The following is a 23,641-nucleotide window of genomic DNA, read 5'->3' as shown; positions in this document are numbered from 1 at the left end:
CGCCCGGGGGCGGGGCGGGGGGAGAAGAGGGCGCGGGTCAAGATTCCTACAGAGCAGGGGGTTTGAGATACAGGGCTTGTTCTTAAAGGCTCTGTTTTGAGACGCAAGACGTGCACGGCCTGCACCGGAGGGGGCATTTAAAGAGAAAGTAGGGAAGAGAAAAGAGGTTTAGTTTGTTTTTTCCCTCCTGTGTTCTCGAATTATGACTTCGGTACAATTTGGGGGAAGGATACAGGATTTTGTACATGAAGACATTCTACTACTACACAGTACATATTGCAAGATGCTGAATACTATATACATACATCAGTTGCATCAAATTAGTGTATGCAAGCTGTAAAAGTAGTTGCACACAAATAATCCTTAGTTCATACTAATTTTGTCCAATGATAAAATAACATCATTACAAGTCTCGTATTCTCATTTTCACATTATACATTTTCTTACAGGCACAGCTGTATATACAGTGGCTATTTCCATAACCAGCTCTATGTTCCAAAACAGCCCTTCTGAATTAAAAGATATTCTGGAAAAGATCTGTGTGTTGCTGAATTTGACCTAGTATTTCTTCGGTGCAGCTGCAGATGCTGTCTGCAGTGCCAAGTCCATTAATTCTCCACACCTCATCCAAAAAGTCAAGATGATAGCAACATGAATCCAGCTTTGCCGATGTATTTCAAAAAAACATACAGTAGCAGTTCATGTCCATAGGGTCATTCCAAGGTCAGTTTGGGAAGAAGTGTAAGCTGGGACCACAGCAGCAGCTTTACTGTCTTTTTAGGACAAGTTGGGGAAAACATACACAGTAAGTTCATAATGAGTAAGGATTTTCCAGTTCAAAAAATGAATTTTACTACATGAGAAATAAAGGGGTGAAAATACAAAGCAATTAATCACAAGGTACTATTTAAAACAATCTTCAATATACAGAGTACTTATTCCACTTGACATTTCCTTAAGAGGAAAAGCCAAATTACATTCTGCCAATAACAATGCAGAGAAAATAGCTTTTCTGGTACCTCTCAAACAAGTTACTCCTCACACATTCATGTCATTTCACAGAATTTTTTAACTGCCGCCAATAGTGAGCTGAAGTCCACTGATACACTGACACATTCAAAATGGTCATGTGACATTATGTATAAAATATTATTTCTGGTATCTGTCCGTCTTCTATTGATGTACCATTGTTGTTACCTGGTGAACTATAAAAGACAAAGCATGTTTTGCTAGCAGTAGGAGATTCGTGGATCACTTTCTTCAAACCTTTTGTTCCATAATGGGAATCAGGACCCTGAAAAATGTCGGAAGAGATTAGCAAGTGAATGGAAGTGGGCAGCAAGACCCGTAAAATGTTGAAGTTCAAACACTACTGACAAGTTATTTTAGTGGTATAAAAACTTCTGTACCCACATCATAGAAGTTATATACAAAATCACAGACAACAGAAGTGCCCTATGTCTAAATAACATAGAAAAAGTTTCTGACAGCAGATTTAAACCACTTGATTTTATCCAACTAGTAATGAATAAATGTTTTCTAGTATTTCTCCTTCTCCTACCGGTTGTCGATATTTTCACTTAGTTCCCTGCCTCAGCTTCTTTTAATGTGCAACATTTTTTTCCAACCCACTCAACTCTGATTTCTTTGTAGGGGATTATATTTAAAAGAATATTAAAAGATTTTTGAGAAAACATTGAATAAATAAATTTGTCCATAACATTAAGGGCAGACTTTCCCACAACAAATAATTCTTTCCTGTATTTCAGCACTAGTATATAAAAAGTGATTAAAAAAAAGCTTTCTGTTTTCTTGACTCTAGTCAGTGGTTAGAATACCCTTGATAAAAGAAATCAAACTTATATTTTGATAGAGAGCTGCCAGATTAGATATTCTAGATAGTGCTTTTGCCCACACAGAACCAGTGACTTCCATGAGGATTCACTCTAACTCTTACATCAAGCCAGAAAGTGGGAAGGCACAAAGGATCCAGTTTTTAATTCCGTGCTGTGGCACAGAAGAGAGGTAGCAGTCTTACAAGTTACTGTGCAGTTTAACTACATCCTTCTTTAGTGCTAAACTTAAAACAAATTCAAGATCTAGGAGACACTTTCCCATCAGAAGACAGATAAAAGAACAACACTTGCATCAAAATAACATTTTCTTCTGTACAGTTAGGCATTCTTACTTTCAACGTTGCACAAGCTGTGTAGCAAACTGTTGGCAAAATCTCTATAGGTTCTTTGAACATAACTCTGAATGTACTGGCTGTTCCATCACAACTAAATCCAGTATCATTTTGTCCTAGTGTTTGATTCTTCTCATAATCAATTATCTGTACAAAAACATGAAAACAGTATTTTTAGGTTTATAAGCTTGAGAAAGATTCTTATTGTATGCATGTTAGAAGATTACAAGCAAACACTTGCCTACTCCACCCAGTTTAATTGCAAGGATAGTGCAATCTCAGAACTGGAAAGTAGGTGTAATTTCCTGATACCATTAGGGTTGACCCAGCAGCATGCCAAACGATGGCTTCCAAGTTTTACACAGGCTGTCCAATCTGTGGGCTAGATTCAACACTGCTCCAACCAGGTTATAGTCTTTGCTTGGGAGATGAACAGCTCTTAGACCGTTAGCTTCTGACTTTCATATACTACAGATAATCCTGTACTTAGATTTGCTGATCTTCGGACACCTACACAGCCCACGAGGGAAGCACGTTTGCTGGCTGTGACTAATTCAGAAAACAAGTTTTTACAGATAATGTAAGCAGTCAATGATACATTCTTAAAAGAAAACAAGAACTTGCGCTGCAATGTTTTATACAATTTATTTCTATTCTAGATTCAGTATAAAAATTACACTCAGACTACATATTATTTCTTTTGCCTTCAATTTTAATGATGAATAGGAATCACTAGCTAAGATGTAGTAATAGCAGATACCTCACTTCTCATTTTGGATAGCAATCCTGACCCATGCTGCCGAACACCTCTTGCAGAAGTTGGATATCAGAGCTTTAGAGTAACACGAACACTTCTCATTATTACTGCGCTAACAAGAATCCTATCAATTTTAATATTTTATTATTAAATTGCCATATAATTTTTAACATTGCATATATGAGATGAAGCCCTATTCTAGGCAAAATGTGCTCCAATTTTTTTTCCCAGCCACAATCAATAGAAATATTAACAATTATAATGCTGAAGTCCTAAGCCCCTTTCACATAAAAGATGTATTTGCAATATACATTAGCACTATTTTAAGACAAGCATTAAATGTTTTACTCTCTGAAGCTCTGCTAGTACTGATGCAGGTCCAAGAAGAATGGTAGAAACACAGGACTTAAATACCTGTCTGAAAACATTGTGACAAGAAAGTTTCAGATTCATGAGGAATTGGGGATAGTTCCAGAATAAAGAGAACCTGTATAAGATGGATGGCCTTCATCTGAACCATAAAGGTACATTAGCCTTTCAGTTTGGATCAGAAGCATGTTTTTCAAGTGAATCTCTTGATCATTCCCATTTAATATGCTTTGGTTTGCCTTGCAAGAACTAAACTCTTTTGAGATAAAATAAATCCAGCAAACATGCTGAGGGAGCACACTAAATGCTCTCATCTGCTAACAGGAATTTAGCTGAGAGGATCAAACAACAGCTAGCGCAAAGTAAAAATCCCCAAATATGTATAGTATAGCTGCTAGGTCCTCCGTACCAACTCTTTTGTTCTAAAGATCCAGTCTAGTGCACTATGCTACTCATTTACACAGATGTATAGTTTGAGAAAACCAAACTGATGGCATTTCAAACAGAGAAATTTGCAAGAGAGCTTTTAAATTGAGGAATGTGGAAAAGCCACCAAATTCCTTCAAAACCTCATCTGAGATACATTCTGTTTGGAATATCATAACACAACATTTTCTAATTAAGAGACAGACACAAAATTCCTATCCTTAAGTACAGGATGGTCAAAGAATAGTAATCATCAAATAGGAAACAGAAGACAAATAAACTGTCATTTAAATAGGATGCCCAGAAATTAACCGAAACAGCAGTTCCAGCACATGCTAGAAGTCTATGAAACAAGATAGAGACAATGGAATTTCTGTCCCTAAATGAAGTCACAGATTCTTTCTTTCACAAAATTTGCCACACACCTAATAAATCAATGTGATGCAACAGTACCAGGTTACGAAATACACAGCACAGAGTAAAACTGCCAGTCACAGAATGCTAATACCTTGTTAGAAAGCTTAGAATCAAATCAAAACTAATCTCAATAAGAAAGAGAATTCAAATGGACCGAAATTCCGTACTTAAAAAGGAAAAAATATAGTGCTGGATCAGTATTACTAAAAGACAATTCTGACCACAACATGCTAAGAGAGATCAAACAGGTTACAAGAGCAGGAAATACAATTTTAGTGGTGTCTTCAATTACCTGCTCAGACAGGGCAAATGTCATATCAGGACATGAAGCAGGGGTGACATTTTTAGATGCTATCACTGGCCGTTTCATGAGCTTGCTAACCAATTGCTCAGTAGGAAGAAACACAACCCTTGATTTGGTACTGAGTGATGAGCAGGATCAGATTCAAAATTTCATAATGGAAACACTATGTAACAGTGTTCATAATACACTTAAGAGTCAACACTCCCACGTGAACAACAAAAGCAAATCCACCACAGCTGTGCTAAATTTCAAAAAGAGAAAAATGAGGAACCTTGTTCAAAAGAAGCTAAAAGGAGCAATTAAGAACATCAAATCTTTATAAGAAGCATGCAGACTACTGAAGGACATCACATGCCCAGGTACAGTATCAGTATATATCGCCTATTAGGAAAGGCTTGAGAAAAGGGGAAAAAAGCTGGCATGGCTGATCAGCAAAAGGCTATTACTGGAAATAAACAAACAAAAAAGGGCATCCTGTAGTAATATGAAGTTGTGTCCAGACTGAAATAGAAAGGTTCAAACTGACAGATTAAAATGTAAAAAATACAATTTAGCAGGCCAAAAGGTTTAGGAACAGCTATCTGAAAGCATCAAAACCAATGTTAAATCATTGTTTCAACACAGCAGTAGCAAAAAGCCCTATAGACTCTCTGGTGGGCTAAACAGCATGAAGATATAAGAAGAGTAGCAGCAGGATAAGGCCTTCACATAGGAGCCTGGAGAACAGCAATACAAATAAATCATTTACCAGCAGAAGAAACTGGGAAGATTCCCATGCTGGCACAAGTTTACACCAAACCTAAAATTGAAGCAACTTTACAGAAGAAGTTAATGGTAACAGTAATATACAACCTTCTGCCTAAGACTGAATCAGTAGCAAACAAGATGTCAATCTTCCCAAAAAGCTCTGGGAAAGGACAAGCCTCTATGCCCCAGCAGGTATACCAGGCAAGCCAAGAATGTAATAACTACCCAATCGGGTCAGACAAATGGTCCAATATGCTCTGACAGTGGCAAGAGAAGATGCTGCTGAGGGTTATCACACAAGTCTGGGCTCTGCTGTCCACTCCCCCAGCATCCACAACTGTTCTACTGGGGGTGCTACAATGCACATCCCCCTTCTGTTCCTTACAGAATCTTCTAATGGATCTGCTATTGATGAATCAACATGTTCAAATGCCAGCAAATTCAAAACAGGGGATCTGCTTCTTGTGGCAGAATGTTTAGTATCCTCTGCATTAAAAAAACCCACTCTCATCTGTTTTGATCTTCTGCTAGTATCAGTAAGAGTCTCCTAGCTCTAATATTCTGGGGCTTGGTGAATAACAGTTCTGCATTTACCTTATCCATTGCCCTCATGATTTTAGAAGCATTGCTTGCACCTCCTCACAGCCTTCTCCCCTACAAACTGAAGAGTCCTAGACTTTTTAGTCTGCCTTCATAAAGCAGCAGCTCTATCCCCTTAATAATTTTAATTACCCTTTTCTCTACCTTCTAATTCTACTGTGTGAGATTGGGAACCACACACAATACTCAAGATGTGGGCATACTTGGCTTTCATACAGCAACACAAATGTCACCTTTTATCTTGTTTTCGGTATCTTCCCAATGACAGTCACTGCATGTTTTGTCACTGATTTCAGAGAGCTGTTGATGACAAATCCAAGATCTCTTTCCTGAATTACTAGAAACTTTATTAAAGGACAGACTTTGTGCACAACTGAACAGATTACAAAGCTATTAAATTCCTCTGCAGAAAGCTTACAGGAGGAACTCAAGGTTAGACTGGATAAGTAGCCTGAAGAAAGATTCACTGGGAGCTACTAAACAGGAAAACCAAACTGGTCTTGAGAAACACCTATACTGAAAATGATTGAAGGACAGGAGAATACAGCAGAAAGGGAGGAAAGTTTCATACTGTTCTTACTCTTCCCTAGTCATCCGCTTATGACCACTGTTGGGACAAAACACAGGTTAGATTCCTGGCGTATCAATTGCTCCTACCCAAATATACATGAAACCTCTTGCAAGTGCTACAAGTGCAGTTCCTGCATAAGCCTATTTACACAGAATATACTGTACCTGTATATTAACTTGATAGTCTGTGGGTCCATGAATAGATCCATATAATCCAAATCCCACTATGGAAATTCTTCTATTAACTGTGAACCTAGTAAGACACAAGCCAAGAAAGGAATTTAAACAACTGTGATGGGTGTGTTAGCTTATTCCCAGCCAAGTAGGAAAAAGACTCCCACTGAAGAGTAGGGAAGTAAACTGAAAATGAATTTTTTTTTTTTAATAACACTTTATATTTAGATTTCTATAGTAAGAAAAATGCTTTGTAAGGTATCAGCTTTATAGGTTAAAGCTTTGCTAATCCCAATATATTCAGTATCGCTAAACAAAACAACCAGATTCTTTTGAATATCTCCAAAATAAAAACAGATCAAGACTTGGTATTTTAAAAAGAAATATGCAGCTAACACCCAATCACTCTAGAATGCACCCAATCCTCCTGAACTTTGTTCTTTGCTACTTTATATTTTATGTGTGCAACAGCCTAAGTTATTTTAACAAAAAGGAAAAGATCAAACACGCCCCAACAGAATCACTATGTCTGTTACTGTAACTTATGACAAGAAGACGAAGTTGAGTAATATGTTCCCTTTCTTCCCACACTTCTCTGTCTCTCCTCCAAATACTTTCAAAAGCCATACCTAATCCGATCACTTGTTCCACTGTAGCCCCAGCGACTCTCCACTTGCTGGAACCTGTTAATGCTGCATTCTTTTCCTCTAAGGCAACATCTTGGTCGGTCAATATAATCTACTTTAGGTTTAGGATTGACAGTAAAATGCAGAAAGAGATTTACTACTTCCCGATCTGACAAGATTCCAGACTGAGCAGGGCCTGTGAAAAGAAAAAACTTCTAAGATGATTTGAAGAATTACTCCAACTGTTGTATTTACACCACACATATTTGCAAACTGAAGATGACAATAATATTTTCCAATTATTTTCCAATGGCCAGAGCACATTCTGCAGCATGTTTTGCTTTCATTTGTGCATCAAAACTTTTATTAGTACGATATTAATAACAGAATAGAGTGTTAAGCATCTCAACACTCACAGGTGAACAGTGCAGAGATATGGTCTAACAGTAAGACAGAGAACCCCCAAACTCACCTGCTGCAAACTCTTCAATAGTCATTAATGGAAAACGGATTAAGGAAAGAGCTCTGCCAAGGACTTTTTGTTTGTTTCCAAATGTCACAGGCAGTTGCTGTCTTTGACATTCTGCTTCTGCCCAGCGAACAACAGCTCCAAAGAGCCTACTTTCTCGAATACTAAGGGTATCTCTTTCTAGAACTGCACATAATGTGTCTAAAGAAAAAAAGTTAACAGATTAGATCAGTTTTCATCCAAACCAGTAACAGTGCTACACATTCAGTAAGCTTAAAATGTTAAGTAACACGAATAACATTCATCATAAGACATCTTATGTATAAAGAAATCTCCCAATGTTGTATAGACTCCAAACTAAAAAAATCATTTTCCTGCTATGAAGACAGCATATGAACTTTCTTCTGGATTCCTAAGAGTGTGACTATATATAATCTATGTAGTGGCAACCAGTATCCTAAGGAATTTCCATGGCTAGGGCAAGATCAAAACTGGAAGTGACCAAGTGGTGAATGAACACTACTAAAAAAACCAAGTTACTCATGATGACATGTTATATTCTCATCTGAGTAGCCACCTGCCAATCTGGATCTACTATAAACACAAGCAGCAGTGGTGCACACTAAACCAGTTTAAAGATACATGAAAGTAATCTTAAACATTGACGTATTTGCCACCCGCAAAGCTTGAAGGTGGAACACAGGATGTGAGGCAAGGTACTCTCATGTGTTTTACAAAAGCAAGTTTTCCTGTATTTCTGACTTGTTCTGGCATTTTATGAATAACAGGTATGCAAAAATTCTGAGTTTATCACAGAACACAAGCCTGAAAAAGTGTTTTCATATTCTGAATCTTCTGTCTTCTTTGGGAATTTTTAAATGCCCTGAATATAAGCAAGGGATGTTTGAAGTCATAGAAAATATCATATTGGAAAGTCAAACCAGATTGGGACTTATCAAGAGCAGAGATGAACACTCAGTCTGAACATGAGTTAACAATGACTTTACAATTTCTTTAAGCAGCTGGAATACCTTCCTTCAGTCTGAGTTTTTCACAGACTCCAGCTGAATTTGACTTAGACACATATAGTAACAATGAAATTAAGTAAGCAAATTTGCAACAGCTACCTTTCATAAAAGATGAAACATAGAAACCAGCAGTTTAGATTTTTTTTTGAAACAGATTTCATATGTTGTACCTGATCTGTGCAACTCTGAATAGAGAAGTACCACGCAGCAACAAAACAGTATGATTCCTGTTACACACGAAAACCAGGTGTGGATCGCTCAGGGATGAGGCACAACATTCAGTAAGTGAAAGCTTTGGCTTTAATGAAAGCTTAGTGTTGCCGCGGTGGGTGCCCCGGGACACTGACACTAATCAAATGGGGACTCAACGCAGTGGAACCCTGCTTGGAAGTGAAGCTCAAAGGAAAGCACTGCAGGGGTGGATAACAAAACTTGCACTGATTAACATTTCATACATATGCAATATCCTGTTTTGCTCATTAGTAAACTCACTGATGTAATGCAGGTGCTGTTGTCCAAATTCCGAGATCTGCAGCCGGACATTGTGTTGGCCCCTGTGCAAAGGTGGGTGCAGATGAGGGGAAAAGCGAACTACGCCAGGTTACCCTGACAAGGAGGTAACATGTGCTTGGGACTCTGCATGCTCAGATGGGGGAAGCAAACCATCCTGGGTTACTGTAGCAAAGCCTTTTTGTGCCCTACAATTTCTTTCAGAAGTTTAATGCTTAGAACACACAAAGTAACTTACCTATATCAATGTCAGTAAAGCCTTCTGCACTTATTGCATCCATGGTACTTTTGTCTATTGTGTCAAGACAAAGACTAGCAAGCTGAGGTTCATCAAACAAACGAGCCTAAAAAGGTAAAGAAAAACATCTTAAGCATAAAGTTGACAAACCACTAATCTTAAAAAGCAAGTATTTTTACCATAGTATACATCTAAATTAAAATAGGTTTATTTGTCTAAGTGCTTTTTGTGTTTATACCTTAAAAAGCACTTAAATTCTCAAAACAGTACATAATTAAGGAGAATTCACTACATGCAAGTTTTCCTTCATGCTTATGTTTGTAGTTTTGGCAATATAAGTAAAAAAAGTACATATCAAATCCACTATAGTGAACTGAAGCACAGTCTTAACAAAAGACAATTAAAAGATCCATGGAAATACACTGTAGAATAAACTGGCTCCATTTGAAATGTCCCAGTCCATTGCATAGTAAAAAAGAAAAGGGGGGGGGGGGGGGGGAAGAGAAAAAATAAAAGAAAGAAAAGAAAGATGCCTTTCCTCCACATTAATAAGAAGCTAAGTCTGTAAAAATGCTAACAGAGCAACAGACATTTTCATACATAAATTAGACTATGTGATAGCAACCCCCCTGTGAAGTAATATTTAGTCATTTCCCTCCAAATACTGATTTTCCTAGTAAATCAAAACTAAGCTTAAATTTACCTACTTGAGTAAGCAGCATAAAGGCATTATCTGCTCGGAGGTGCTTTGTTAGAAAATCTACACAATGTGCTTCCAGGGCTGGGACTGCATACTTTTTAGCAGTGTATAAAGTAGTCATGACTGTTTCTGGACCAATTTGAACTTCATCTGAATAAAGAAACCTAGAAATCAATACACAAATACACATCCATAAAAATGTATCTTGAGTGGGGCAGTCAAGCACAACATAATGGTCTCTTTGCATTTAGAAAACAGGTCAAAGATTTGCACTGTGAACATGCGACAGTTGACCATGTAGCATTTTTACAAATTAATAAGCTAGTTGAAGGGTTGAAGAAAGAATATTACGTTAACCTAATGGCATATATTTGTTTTAAATATGTATTACTCCCTAAGACTGATTTGGCTGTACTAGTTATACATAGCTACTGAACTGTAAACAACAGCTGAGCTGCAGAATTACTTAACATATGAATGAATGCATGTGCTTTTGATTCACTAGGAAGAGCTGTATTTCTAAATATCAATACATAACCCTCTATGGCTATATTACTGAACTTAATTTACTGACAGTGCACACCAGCTTCCCCACCATGAGGAGAATAGTGTCAAGGACTTACACTGTGGTAACATCTTATGTCAAAATTACCATTCTGTAATGTTCAGAGGAGAAGAAAGGGAGTAATATTCTAGCAGATGACCTTGACTCTTCTATTCCTGCCACAGCAAAACACTCTGGCTTGCCTCCACTGTTTGAGGCTAGATGATTGGTTGAGATTTTAGCACAAGCTGTGAACCAAAAGACAGAAGCCTCCACCAAAACCAGGAAAAAAACCTGTTTCCTGAGCAGCTGTTATTTGAGACCAGACAAGATAAGATTTAATTTAAGGTTCTGTGTGGAAAACGTGACTTTTTAAAAATAACTTTTCTTAAAGGTGACATTGAAGATAATCTTAGTAATATTTAATCAGTTTTTCAGATAATAATCAAGAATAGCCTGTGATTTACAAAAATACATTTGTCCCCAACACACAGGTGATTAAACATAATAAACCAGGGCACATTAGCAAATGCAGAAATTCCACAATGAAGACCAAGCCTTTCCTTTATATTTTTTAATATTTTTTTCAGAACCTCCTGGAATGAAAGACAAACAACATGTAGAGATGGAAGGTGTGCTTAGAAGGGGTTTTAAATGTAACAATAAGCAGTTTGTATTTAACAGAGAAACTTTTGAAAGTAATGGACTCAAACTTGTTTGCAATGTGGGGAGATCCAAGTAATAGAAACCTAAGTAAAGTTTCAACTAAAATTCTTCACTGTTTGTATTTCTTATATTCCAAGAGAACTCTCATTCTTGGTAATTGCTAACACACAACTAAACATGGCGTTCAACATTAAATTTGCTGCCACTTAGCAACATGTACATATTTACCATTACAATACTCCAATCTATTCAAACGGCCAGCTTTCATGGCACTTAGGAAACATGAATGATGCTCTAGATTAATTCGTTAAACTGGATTTACATCAAACAGCTTTTAGAAAGAATGAGTTTAATTAAATCCTAACTTCTATTTTAGTAAAAGTTTCATACAGTTCATTTAGAACTGATTTATGAAAGCTATAAACTATTATCTGTTGATGAAAATGATGGGGTGACTTGCCAGTCATAATCACTGACAAATTTACTTTTAAGAAACTAAGATCTCATAAGTACAGTTTGGTGTACCAAATTGACAATTAGTTCATTAAAGCACTAGAATAGTGCATTTAGATTTGGTTCTAAGATTTTAAAAAAAACTGTTCAAAATGCCCTAACCTTCTTTGTATGACTTTATAGGAGCTTGGAGTCCAAATCACAGAACAGGTGAACATTAACAGGGTGTAAAAAACCCAGCACTACCGTGCAAACTACATTATAAATTAATTTTACCTAATCGTATTAAAAAAAAAAAAAAAAGTCACCAAGTTGTTTTTGGAACATGATTTTGATTTTATTCCTAAAGTGTGTCCAATCTGAAGCCAGCAAACTGACACACCAGAGGAGCTTATCTGGCTTGTGGTTCACTTTCTATTGCACCTTCTTAAGAACCAGGGTGCAGTCCCAAACTGCGGTTTTCTGACTCCTGCTTTCCCAGAAATTTTGCAGGCTGTTTCCTCATATGATCAAAAACCAATCACATGGCCAAATGACAGGAATTCAAATGTGGCAACAGTGCACATACATGCACATTTTTCATTCATGTGAATTCCCTGAGCTGCAGGATGCCTTTTCATCCCACAGAGAACACGCTTGAGGCTCCATGCTCCAATCCCTCAGCTGCTGTATGGCTGGATATACATTAAGAGACACTTCCAACTGAAAGTGGGTCAATGATAAACTAACAGGATTTAATTGACTGAAGTTCTAACACTACAATTTGCACAGCATCTCAAGCACTAACTAAAACATCAGTGTGTTATGAACACTATTTTCAGCACAAATCCAAAACATAGCCCCATGCAAGCTACTCTAAAGAATTTAACTCTATCCCAGCCAGATCCAGCACATTCGCCACCCTTTATGGTGTACCATTTACATCATGCTCAGGTCCCACACTGTCGCAACACATCCTCATTAACCACCCCCTCCCCCATAAAATGTCTGTAAAATGTACATAAATATCCATAAAATGTTCACTGAGTTCATTTGGTCTACAACTTTGGGCTCCATCTGTTATGGTATTCACTCAGGACAGGAGAGGTGGTGTGTTGCATGGAGTTACTGGGCACTATTGACCTCATTATCTGTTTGTAGACATCGATCACCCCAGGGCCTAACAACTCATAGTTACAGAACACATAGTTACATACTTTGAAACTGAGAAAACTCATGACAAGCATCACAGAATCACAGAATGGTTTGGGTTGGAAGGGACCTTAAAGATCACCTAGTTCCAACCCCCTGCCATGGGCAGGGACACCTTCCACTAGAGCAGGTTGCTCAAAGCCCCATCCAACCTGGCCTTGAACACTGCCAGGGATGGGGCATCCAGGAAGTGTCCAAAGTCACACAATCAGTTTTTCGTGTTTAATATTAAGTTTTTGACAACGCCAATACTTTTCTGGGATTTTCAAAGCCAAACAGTAGTCTTCTGCAAATACTAAAAAGTGTGAATTTGTGAAGTTAAAAGGTAGCTGTAAAAACTATGAAAAGTGGTAATAAAGTACATTGCTCTAGGATGTTGTATAATCCTATTTCCCTCAAGTATATGGATGGATGATCATGATGTATTCATCTACTCATAAAAGAGGAACTCTAGGTGTGTCTTCTCTCTAAAAATCCCTCTGCTTGTGTGCCAAGAGCTCTGTCTCTGTGTTAACTCTCCCATTCATGGCATGCCTGAACTAGCACACCTTTATATTTATACCACTGTTCCTCCTCCACTTAACTCAGTGGGGCTCAAGACCACTTATTCTTCCCCCCCCTGCCGCCTTCCTTCCTCTCCTTCCCTTCGAAAGACTTACAGAAACAACCTGCTCTTTAGATATTGACTAATTTTATTGTCATCCAGGATGGTGTGTGTGTGTATCTGTATAGTGGGAGAACACTTTTAGTGACCAGAACAAACAATTTTTCCAAGTGACCACTTAATCATTCGTTTACATAAGCCTCTCATAAATTTTATGCCACTTTTCTTGCCTCTCAGGTTAGCACTTCTTTCTCCTCTAGTCTTAGCATCTTCCCAACAGCTGAAATACTTTCACCATTATAAAAGCACACAGGAATCTTCTTCCAGTTAGTCATGATTACCCCTTTATTTACTGCTCGCCAAAGTCCTCTGCAAAGACATTTGGAAGATGAACTGCTAAATTTGTACCATGTCGTCACCTTCCTTTATACTATGATCAAAGGACACATTAAATTACTGTAAAATGTGAATGAAATTTTAAAAAATCTTACTAAAAACAACAACAAAAAAGAAAACTTAAAGCAGAATCCTACTAAGACAACTTTAATTTTCTTGATCACTGCTATTCAATTTGTACAGACAGAAACATAGGAAAAAAAAGTGCTGTTTAACTGGGACGCAGATTCAAACTTTGTGACTTCGATATTATTTCAGCTCTTAAGGATTTAATCTGTCAAACTACTGAAGTAGTCAGCTGCTTTTAAAAAACTCCTCTGTCTCATGCTCAAAAACTCTTCAGGCAAGAGGAATACGGGATGATAATCCAAAACACACACCACAGTCATTTCTAAGCCTTTGAGCTCAGCCAATTGTCTTCTAAGAAAGTTCTCTCCCCTTCCCCAGCCAATTTTAAAAGGCTCCCCTTTTCCCACCTTTACAGTTAAGATTTTAGCCCACAGACAAGGAGGACTACCCAACTTTCTCTAGGGGAAAAAAGAAACCCTAAAATGCATTACTGAAATTGCAGTGGTACTATTAATTAAAGTTTCAGGTCATTTTTTTTAAATACTTTAACTCTACAAATTTATCAGTTTAGAGTCCCCTGTCAGAAAAAGGCAACAACTGAGCCAACTTTAAACTGTGTGTGAATACACCCAAAAGAAAAATCAAAAAACAGATGTCACATTAACTTGGTGACTATCAGATGTTTTAATTGTTCAATTTCTAACTAGTTTTTTCTTCACCATAAACATAATTCTTGAACTACCATCTACTTTGTGATGGAACATTAACACTGATGAAAGTTGACATCATAAGACAGAGAAATGACACTCAGCCTTGCTGCACAGACACAGATGGAATTAATTTTTTAAGAGAATCGGAAAATTTTTCATCAGAAAATCTTTTCCTTTGGCTTTAATTTACAAGTAGCATTTGTCAGTAGATCTTTATGAAACACATCAACTACAGATAGGACCTAACAAACCACATGAGTAAATAAAATGGAAATGAGCTATGGAACATTAAATGATTAGTAAATTATCCCTAAAAGTTTTTGCATCACTTAAACGTTTCCTTTACCTTGATGTTCATTTGCTATGTGCATTCAAAGATCCCAACGTAATTTCTAGCCAATACACCTCAAATTGGCCCTTGCAAAGATTAAAGAAAGGTCCTATAAAAGGCAACCATTATTATCTGACCAATTTACTAACGACAGACAAGAGAGACCAACAGTGCAAGGCATAATTCTCGCCTCTTCTGGCCAACACCAGGAAAAAAAACCAGGTTGTCTTACAGTTGGTATACTTAACAAAGAGTGTATATGAGCGTGGAAGAAGTCCAGTACTGGTCTGTATTATAGAAGTTCTCCTTAGATATGTTTTTAAGAAGGTGTTGCACTGTATATTTATTCCAATATAAGATAAAAAAAAATATATAATATGGAACAATGTCCTAAAAAGCTGCCATGTATTTCATACCAGAGACGACATCAAACCTGAGATGTTCCAGCAGTTCATCAGTCTGGTGATATTTAGACAAGATACAAGTATAATCAGTTTACTTACGTAAGTCCCCTGGCCATTACGTACTAGCAGCTCTACCAACACAAGATGGCTTTTGTTTGCTTCTAACAACATCTCTTCGTTCACTTCTACAGTTTTCAAATACCATCCTTCTTATCTTAGAACTCTCCTGTTTCCGTGCTCATATTTTTAGCCAAACTTCTCTCACTAGATTCACTTTTCATTGTCCAGTGTTTTTTCCACATATATATAGACAAACACACGTATGTGCACAGTCATTTACTTTTAACCTTTGAAACCATTTTGCTTGAAAGACACTTTCCTCTATCTCCCACTCTGCTACACAAACTCTTCACTTTGCCACTCTCTCTTTGCCAAGCATCCACAAAACAAATACAGTTCATTTGCTAATGGCAACAGAGAGACATTACTGCTGCTGCATGGTGGTTTGTTGGTTTTTTTTCAAATCAGTTGCTGCAACTTCTGTGTCCATGATTACTAAAAAGACTAGGTGCCTCTTCTCACTGTTCTTATCTGTTAGGCCTCAAAACACAGAGAAAGTTGCTAAGACTTTGGAGCTTTTCCCATTACAGAAAGCCTCAAGACCCTACATATTTTTTCCAGGCAATAATATTACTTGTTTCCCAAATGTTCGTTACAGAAATCTGTTTCATATATTTTATAAAGGTTTTGCCTAACAGAGGAGTTTCTTTGAGAAAAACCTTAAGGTTAAGCAATTTAGTCATATTACGACACCACAGCCCAATGCACAAAGAAATGATCAGCAATTGTTTCTATGAACACCATAAGTTTTATTTATGACTACAGTGAGTGAAAAGCAATAGTAGATCAACTCATCAGTTTGTGAGCATGAGAAGTAGCAGATCCTATTCCGCCCAAATTAGAAATCACTAAACTATTTTACATACTTTTTGCCATCACTGCACTCATGGTCTCCCTTGGGTGGTTTGTGTGTAAAAATCACTTACTGCCTTCTGCTGCCTGTTCACTCTCCACCCAAAAGTGTCTGAAATAAGCGTGATTACAATGGCTATGCCTCTGCTAAAAAGATACAACAATTTATTACCACTGCTGAAAAAGAAAAGCTAACAGTAAGATGACTACAATTTCAAAGTAAGTATCAAATGAAAGGAAAAGCTTGGTACAACAGCCTCTGTCCTTTCTTAGTCATTATTAGAAGGTGGATGGAGAGTTGCAACACTCAGAGCAACCACTAATTCCCATCATCTTACTTAAAAAAAACTCCACGGAATCAAAAAGCCAAACCAGACCCCCACCACTACCAAAGTACTTTTCTGAATGGACAATCGGCCGCCCTAAAATCAAGGCGCTTCCCTCGGCAAAAAGGATGCAGGGGAAAGAGCAAGAAGGAACCAAAGCGTGTTCGGGGGCGGTTTGACCTTGCGTGCCGGCCCGCAAGGTGCTTACGCGTTTTCTCTGCATCTCCCTCCACGGACAGGCCCACGGGAAAGGAAGGGCTCCCTGGGGACGGGAGCCAGGAGGGGCCGCGGAGCGAGGAAACGACACCAGCGGCCGAGCGGGGCCCCACGGCCCGGCCCGGCCCGGCCCGCCGGGCGGGGAGGCCCGTCCCCCCGCCCCGCGGCGCGGTGCCCCCGGCCCAGGAGCCCCCACCGCGCCCGGGACCGCCCGCCCCGGCCCCGCCGCGGCCTGACCTGAGGAGCGCCAGGAAGGCGGCGGGCTCCACGTCGGGCAGCTCGATCTCGGCCGAGGTGGTGGCCATGCCGCCGTTAAACATCGCGTCGAAGACGGCGCTGCCGGCCGCCAGGACGAAGCGGTGGGCGGGGATGCGCTGCTGGCCGGGCCCGGGGGGCGCCCCCCCGCCCCCGCCGCGGGGGCTGCCCTTGCCCACCACGAAGTGCACGTCGCTGAGGAGCTCGTTGGAGAAGAGGAAGGCGAAGCGCTCCCGCAGCGAGCCCTTGGTGGCCTGCCAGTTGTACAGCGGCTCGCGCTGCAGCACCGCGCCGGCCTCCGCCGCGGCGCCGGCGGTAGCGGCGGCGGCGGTGGCGGTGGTAGCGGCGGCGGCGGGCGTCTCCACGGGCGCACCCGAGCCGCCGCCGGCGGCCGCCATCGCCGCCCTGAGGGGGGCCGGGCCGCGCCGCGCCGGGACGGGCCGCTCCGTCCGCCGGCGGCACGCGAGCCCCCGCCGCGCGCCCCGACGTCAGCCGCTCGCCGCCCCTCCGCCGCGCATGCGCCTTCTGCCTCGCGCAGGCTCGCGGGCGGGCGGCGGAGGCGTCGCTGTGCGTCCGTCCGCCCTGCCAGAGCGGCCGCGCGGGCGGCTGAGGGGGAGCGCAGGCGGCTGAGGGGGAGCGCGGTCTCCCAGGCGTCGGCCGGGTCCTCTAGGCCGCGCCTAGAGGCGACCCGTGTCGCTTGTTAGTTTTATAAAGGGGTCCGATACCCGCGTGTGACCTGGGAATGCGCTTCCAGAGCCGCGAATAGGGAAAAGCCAGGCATACCAAGCACAGAGCGTTGTGGCAGTCGGGCAGCGTTGAAACATTAGTGACTTGGCTTACAGTTTTTATACAGTGAAATCCATTTACGGTGTGTCGCGGCTTTACGTGTTTTAAACTTCCGAGGAGAAAAAAACAAAGCTAAACTGGCAACAGTGAACGTAGCAGAGAGGCAGTGCAGTTTTTGTGCCTAACGCAGTAGCCATCAAATTCAACGTCCTTGGACCAGGGAATATAGATAGGGTGGTGAAGTAATCTGGCAAATTCTGACAAGCAAAATACGATCATGTTTAGTCTACTGTCTTGGTGGCTTTGGGGAAAGAAAGGGGAAAGAAAAAAAAAAGGTATGTTTGCCTTTTCACAGTCCTGTCAAACCAGACCCTGTCGGTTGAAAAATAAGGTGGAATTTTGCCATCTACTGGCGTTCTGCTGTAAATACAGCAGCAATTTAAATTACGGAGCTGAAAGCTATTTATCACGCTTGTCAGCGTTTATGGAAGCGTGTGGCTAAAAGAGGAATAGAATATGTCACCACTCTGCATTTAGGTTTATAATTAGGACAAAACTGAGACCAAGCAAGTGTGGTCCGTTTCGCAGAACAAGTTTTAGAGAACCTTAAGCAAGATGGAAGCAATTTCAGCAGGGTAAACTATAGTCGGAAAGGGCACAAGAAGACATAGTATACCAACCAGAAACCAGCAAGTAGCTCTGCACAGAGGCTATATTTAAAAATAAAATCATACTGCTGACTTAGAAGAATGAAGGTATCACCTTTGCGCTTTTCTTGTCCCAAGGTGGGCAAGGAAGGGAAAGCAGGAGCCCAGATTCCCTACAGTAGCTTAGGGACAGAGATGGAAAAAAATCGTGAGGGAAACAGTGACACCATGGACACAAATAAATAGTTTTCTGGGGGTATTTTTTTCAGTCATGGGATGATGTGGTATTAATGAGAGTTTCCGTCATTGCTGTCTTTCTGCTTTTACCTTTCTGTGTTCACTCACAGGTTAGTTTGTCAGCTGAGAACCAACAGCCATGACTGCTCTGCTTACAAAAAGTCAACGTATTGTCAGTAACACACTAGAGGAAGTTAACAAGGATGGAAGAGGGTTAAGGAAAAAAGAGGGAAAGGTATGCCAAAGAACTAGAAGGAGGGCGGCTGGGGCAAACAGAGTGTGTAGGATGGCTTCAGGGATGAGAAATCAATCATAAGAAGACAAAGCTATGCAAGACAGAAAAAAGGGGAAAGACCTATGAGATGGGCTGAGAAAGCAAGCTGAGGGAGAAAATGAGGAGAAAGAAACAGAAATAAAAACAATATGAAAGAAATCAAAAGTCTAAAAAAAAAAAAAAAGAAAAACGGGAAAGGAGACGAAGGAAAGGAGACAAAGAAAAGGAGAAATGCCACCTGTATGCCCATCAGATCTGATCAGCTAAAAGCCAAATGCACTAATTTAAACAGTTTTGGAAGTGACAGCTAAGAAAATATTAAGTAACAGATTTCCCTTTGAAACTGGGCTTTTCTGCATGTAGACATGAGCCTCAGACAGTTGTTTCACCTTGTGAAACAACTTTGTGCCAGCTTCCTTCTTAAAAAAAATCAGCCAGTTTTTCTTTGGCGTTATCAGTAGGTGGATCATAGCCATTTTAAAATGTGATGTCATGGGATTGTATTCACCAGTCCAGATCAGAAATAATACACAATGCTTTTCCCAAAAAGGGCTACACATGAATGTCACTAAAATGCTGTCCTGTTGTTTGTTTTCTTGGCATGCTCGTTTTTTTTCTAGGAAATATAGCAGAAATTAATACAGAGAAAAATATGTATATAACATAAGCAGTACAAATTGGCCCAAGAACAACTTTTTGTTTGATCTCATGTAACAGAATGGCTACAAATCAAGGGCTGCAGACAAAAGTTCAACAGTGTTATATTATATAGCTGTGAAGGTTGTCCTGATCACTAGCCAGCAAAACAGAAGGTCAGGGAGTGTCTACACTTTTGAGCAACTCCTTTTCAAGGTCTACATAATGGCCTGGGCAAGCTTGTGCTGACCTGGTGCCTTTTTTCTCTGGAAATTCATGAAGGAAGTACTCCCCAAGTTTTGAGGTTCCTTTGCCTGTCAGCAGGGAGAGAGAGGACAAAGTGGGTTTACATATACTGAAGAAGAACCAGAGAATGTCCTGATCAAACTGCAGGGATCTCTGAGGTGCTTGTGATGCCAGGGATGTCCCAGACACAGGAATGCCTGCCCAGTGGCCCTGGCCTTCCCTGCCAGAGAAACGGGGCCAGTTCTGCGAGAGCCATCAAAAGGGTTTGGGTTACAAAGTGTATTGTTTTCAATTATTTGTTCCTGAAATTATTTAAATTCTCCTTCCTTTCCTTCTTTTCTCCACGTGAACACAGCTTTGTGTATGTTCTAAGGAGCTGCTTGTTGTTATGATCAGAGTTTCTGAGCTGGCACATATTTTTACAGTGATTAGCAATTGTTCTCATAAGTGGTTAGCATCCTTTCTCTGCTTCAGGAGGGAAGAGAATAATTCAGAGTAAGTCACAGATTTGTTTCTGATTAAACTTCCTGGTTGGGGCCATTCAACGACATCTTTTCCTTTCCATGCTCAGTTAGATTCTTAAAATCCCCTACCTCTGATCCATACCATTGTTGTGAATGACAGACATGCATATGACCATTCCCATGACTGAATTACTAGTAGCTTTATAACAACAACAACAGCAATAATAATAATAATGTTGATAACAACAACAACAGTAAAGATGTTACCTCCTTGGGCTTTTTATTGTGATTATTATTGTTACCTTCTCTCTCGTTTGCATTAACCTGTACTGTTGTGATGTGGGGTCTGCAGGTAATGTAACCTTGCACTTTTTGGAGCACTGGATCCATCCATGCACAGAAAACAAATTCAGAGTCTTAGATCTGAGGAAAACTAAGGGCAGGGATTACATTTTTTTTCTTATGTCTTGTAAAGTGCCTATATAACATTGATTAAAAAGCCATAAGTATGCAACTTTCTCAGAATTTTTAAAATTCATAATTCTTTGCCCTATCATTTCTACAAGTAATGCTTGTATGTGAGCACTTCATTGTGCATTTTCAGCTGTGCTGGTTAGTTGTTCTGGAGTATTAAGGTTATTATGTCTCTTGTCCCCTCAATTATATTAGTGTCCTTTTCTGATTTTTACTGATAATACTCATAATTTCTACATTAATGTCTCTTAATATATTGTAATTATTGCTTACAGTACACTGTTGCCATAAACATTCCTGCTAAAGTATTTCTGTGAAAATTTTCAGAATCCTGACTCAGAGATGTGCACAACTGATGCAAACATCACATGGAAGTTTTTAATCACTCCAGTTGTGGAGGTAGCTCTTTCATTTTTCATGCAGCACATTTATATATTTCAGAAATATAAAAAAAATGGCAATGGCAACATTCTTCACACTTTTCTCTGAAAGTAATTACAAAACAAACCCAATTAATTAAGACTTAGAAGATTCTACTCACCACATACCTATTTTACTTATAATTTCAAATACTGACATGGCTGGCTCTATGAAAAATCTTATACTTTGACATATTTTTAAAATAATGAAAACTGTTCTGTTACTGCATAGCTGGAGAAGCAAAGGAGAGGAAATTCTTTTATTATTTATTACCAGCATATCTTTATGATTGAACAGTGCCTATTTTGTGAAGCTACTTACTTTTCAATTGCTGCTAAATGTGTTGAGGCACAGCAGCGTTCCAGACAGAGCACACATTTCCTCCATTTCTACCAGGGTATTTAGCTAGCAGTTCAATTTCCACATGATTAACAAGATCCTTACTGAGAAGCCACACTCTGGCCATTTACAGTTTAAGTCAAATTAACGTACTCCCTTTTACTGAAATGCCTATTAATTTTACTCTGACATGTCTCTTTCCCTCTTAAGATTATTTGTTGGTGAATAGACAGGCTGTAGCACAAGAAGCAGCTCCATTTTTGAGGTACTGATTTCAGTTTTCTAAGTGGAATGGACACTAATCACTTATTCCTCTTTGCATGCTTCTTTGGTGCTGTGATTGCTGCTGGAGAATCTCCCCGAATCCCCCCAAATCCTCAGCAGATCATTAGCACGTGGCCTCCTGACCCCCAGTGCATACCATATGAACTACATTATATTGCCTCTGGTGCACCATGCAGTCTGTGATTCACAATACAGCATCATTTATTAGGTCTTACAGCATCAACTAACAAGAAATTCAGAAATAGAATAGTTTGGCTTTAAAGCTGCTAGAGGATTGCAGTTATGTGTGGTCTAAGCTGCTCCCCCAGCAAATTAACAAAAGTCCCAAACATGAAGCTTTCAATTCATCTTTTAGTTCCCCTTTTAAACCATCTTTATCTGGACTATTTGTTACTGACTTCTCTTGCCTTAAAAACTCACTTGCAAATACAGGAAGTACAGTCTCAAGAATGTGTCAGCTTAGTTCAATAAAAATTGGATGACACGAGTTGTTTTGTACCAGGATGGTATTTTGTAGCTGGCATCATAATGCAATGAAAGCTTGCTGCTTGGCAGAGCCATATGTGAACACATGAGCAATGCTTCCATGAGCTATAAATAGCACCTCTTAATCCTTGCATTGATCTTCATGTGCTTGCTTAAGGTTCACCTACCTATATTTGTATAGATTAATGTAATTTCTTTGATTTAAAATAAAATCAGCTATGTCTCAAAATAACGTTAAACACTACAATTCGTCATGATGTAACAGGCAGTTATTAAAGATAAGAGCTGTTTCCCAGACTAAAAGTAGACACAAAGACCTAATGGCCAGTTAGTCTCCTACTTTGAAGCTGACTATTAATAAATAAGCATTTTTATGTCCTCCACAGTATTCTTTTGCTGGCACACTTACAAATGCCTTCTTAGTCCTGACATCAAGCCTGATCTGCCACCATTTAACAGAGGAAATATCTTCTATATTATAAATACTGGTTGTTGATCCAGTAATGTCTAATCGAGATCAGCCTGAGCATATTGCTTGTGAGTTGAGTATTACCAGGCAAGGGGCTACACAAGTGAGTCTGGTTTGTTGCTGCCATCAGGATTCCCAGTGAGGAATCTGTCGTGTGGCATAAGGCTGATACTTGTGGTTTGAGAGGGAGTTGGGCTACCTAATTAAAAATGGCCATTTAGACAGAAATAATGTAGTTTCTGACACAGGAATGTTACAATGTGGTGAAGGATCGTCAGTTTTGATACTGTGCTGCTGAAGGGACTGTCTTTCAGATGAAACATAAGATCAGAACTCTAGGAATCTCATGTCGTCATAAGTATGAACCTCTGACAATTTCTGCATGGGAAGGAGTCTTAATTTTCATGTTTTCACTACTCCATTTTGCTTTCCTAAGTTTCACTGCAGTTTATGTAGGATATACATGTTTTTCAATCTTATTCTGACATCTAATATTGCTAAATAGTTAAATAGTTGTATGATTTTCTACAAGTGATCGCATCCACGTGCCTCATGATGATTTGCCATTTATAAAATTCAGGAAAAAGAAAGAAAAAATGATTTTGCAACATCAAGAAA

The 23,641-nt window shown here is 39.5% G+C and overlaps 1 protein-coding gene across 1 annotated transcript; it reads right to left on the bottom strand.

Annotated features, from left to right (window-relative positions):
- Positions 1-153: 153 nt before the first annotated feature.
- Positions 154-17,762, bottom strand: BTBD1 (BTB domain containing 1). The gene is made up of 8 exons (XM_075045157.1): positions 17,243-17,762; positions 10,131-10,287; positions 9,424-9,529; positions 7,651-7,848; positions 7,182-7,374; positions 6,544-6,631; positions 2,189-2,335; positions 154-1,294 (listed from the first exon to the last, which is right to left on the bottom strand). The coding sequence occupies exons 1-8, from the start codon at positions 17,656-17,658 to the stop codon at positions 1,136-1,138; spliced, it is 1,464 nt and encodes a 487-aa protein (XP_074901258.1). The 5' UTR covers positions 17,659-17,762; the 3' UTR covers positions 154-1,135.
- Between the last annotated feature and the right edge of the window lie 5,879 nt (positions 17,763-23,641).

The sequence above is a fragment of the Buteo buteo genome, chromosome 13 (assembly GCF_964188355.1).
Source record: "Buteo buteo chromosome 13, bButBut1.hap1.1, whole genome shotgun sequence".
Taxonomy (NCBI): Eukaryota; Metazoa; Chordata; class Aves; order Accipitriformes; family Accipitridae; genus Buteo; species Buteo buteo.
This window is presented reverse-complemented; position numbering and strand designations above follow the sequence as displayed.

Coding starts and splice junctions, on each gene's coding strand:
- BTBD1 (XM_075045157.1), bottom strand. CDS start 17,658: ATGGCGGCCGCCGGCGGCGGCTCGGGTGCGCCCGTGGAGACGCCCGCC. Junction 7,849..9,423: donor CTTTACTGACATTGATATAG/GTAAGTTACTTT, acceptor TTTTTTCTTTAG/ACACATTATGTGCAGTTCTA. Junction 2,336..6,543: donor ACTATCAAGTTAATATACAG/GTACAGTATATT, acceptor GTTTTTGTACAG/ATAATTGATTATGAGAAGAA.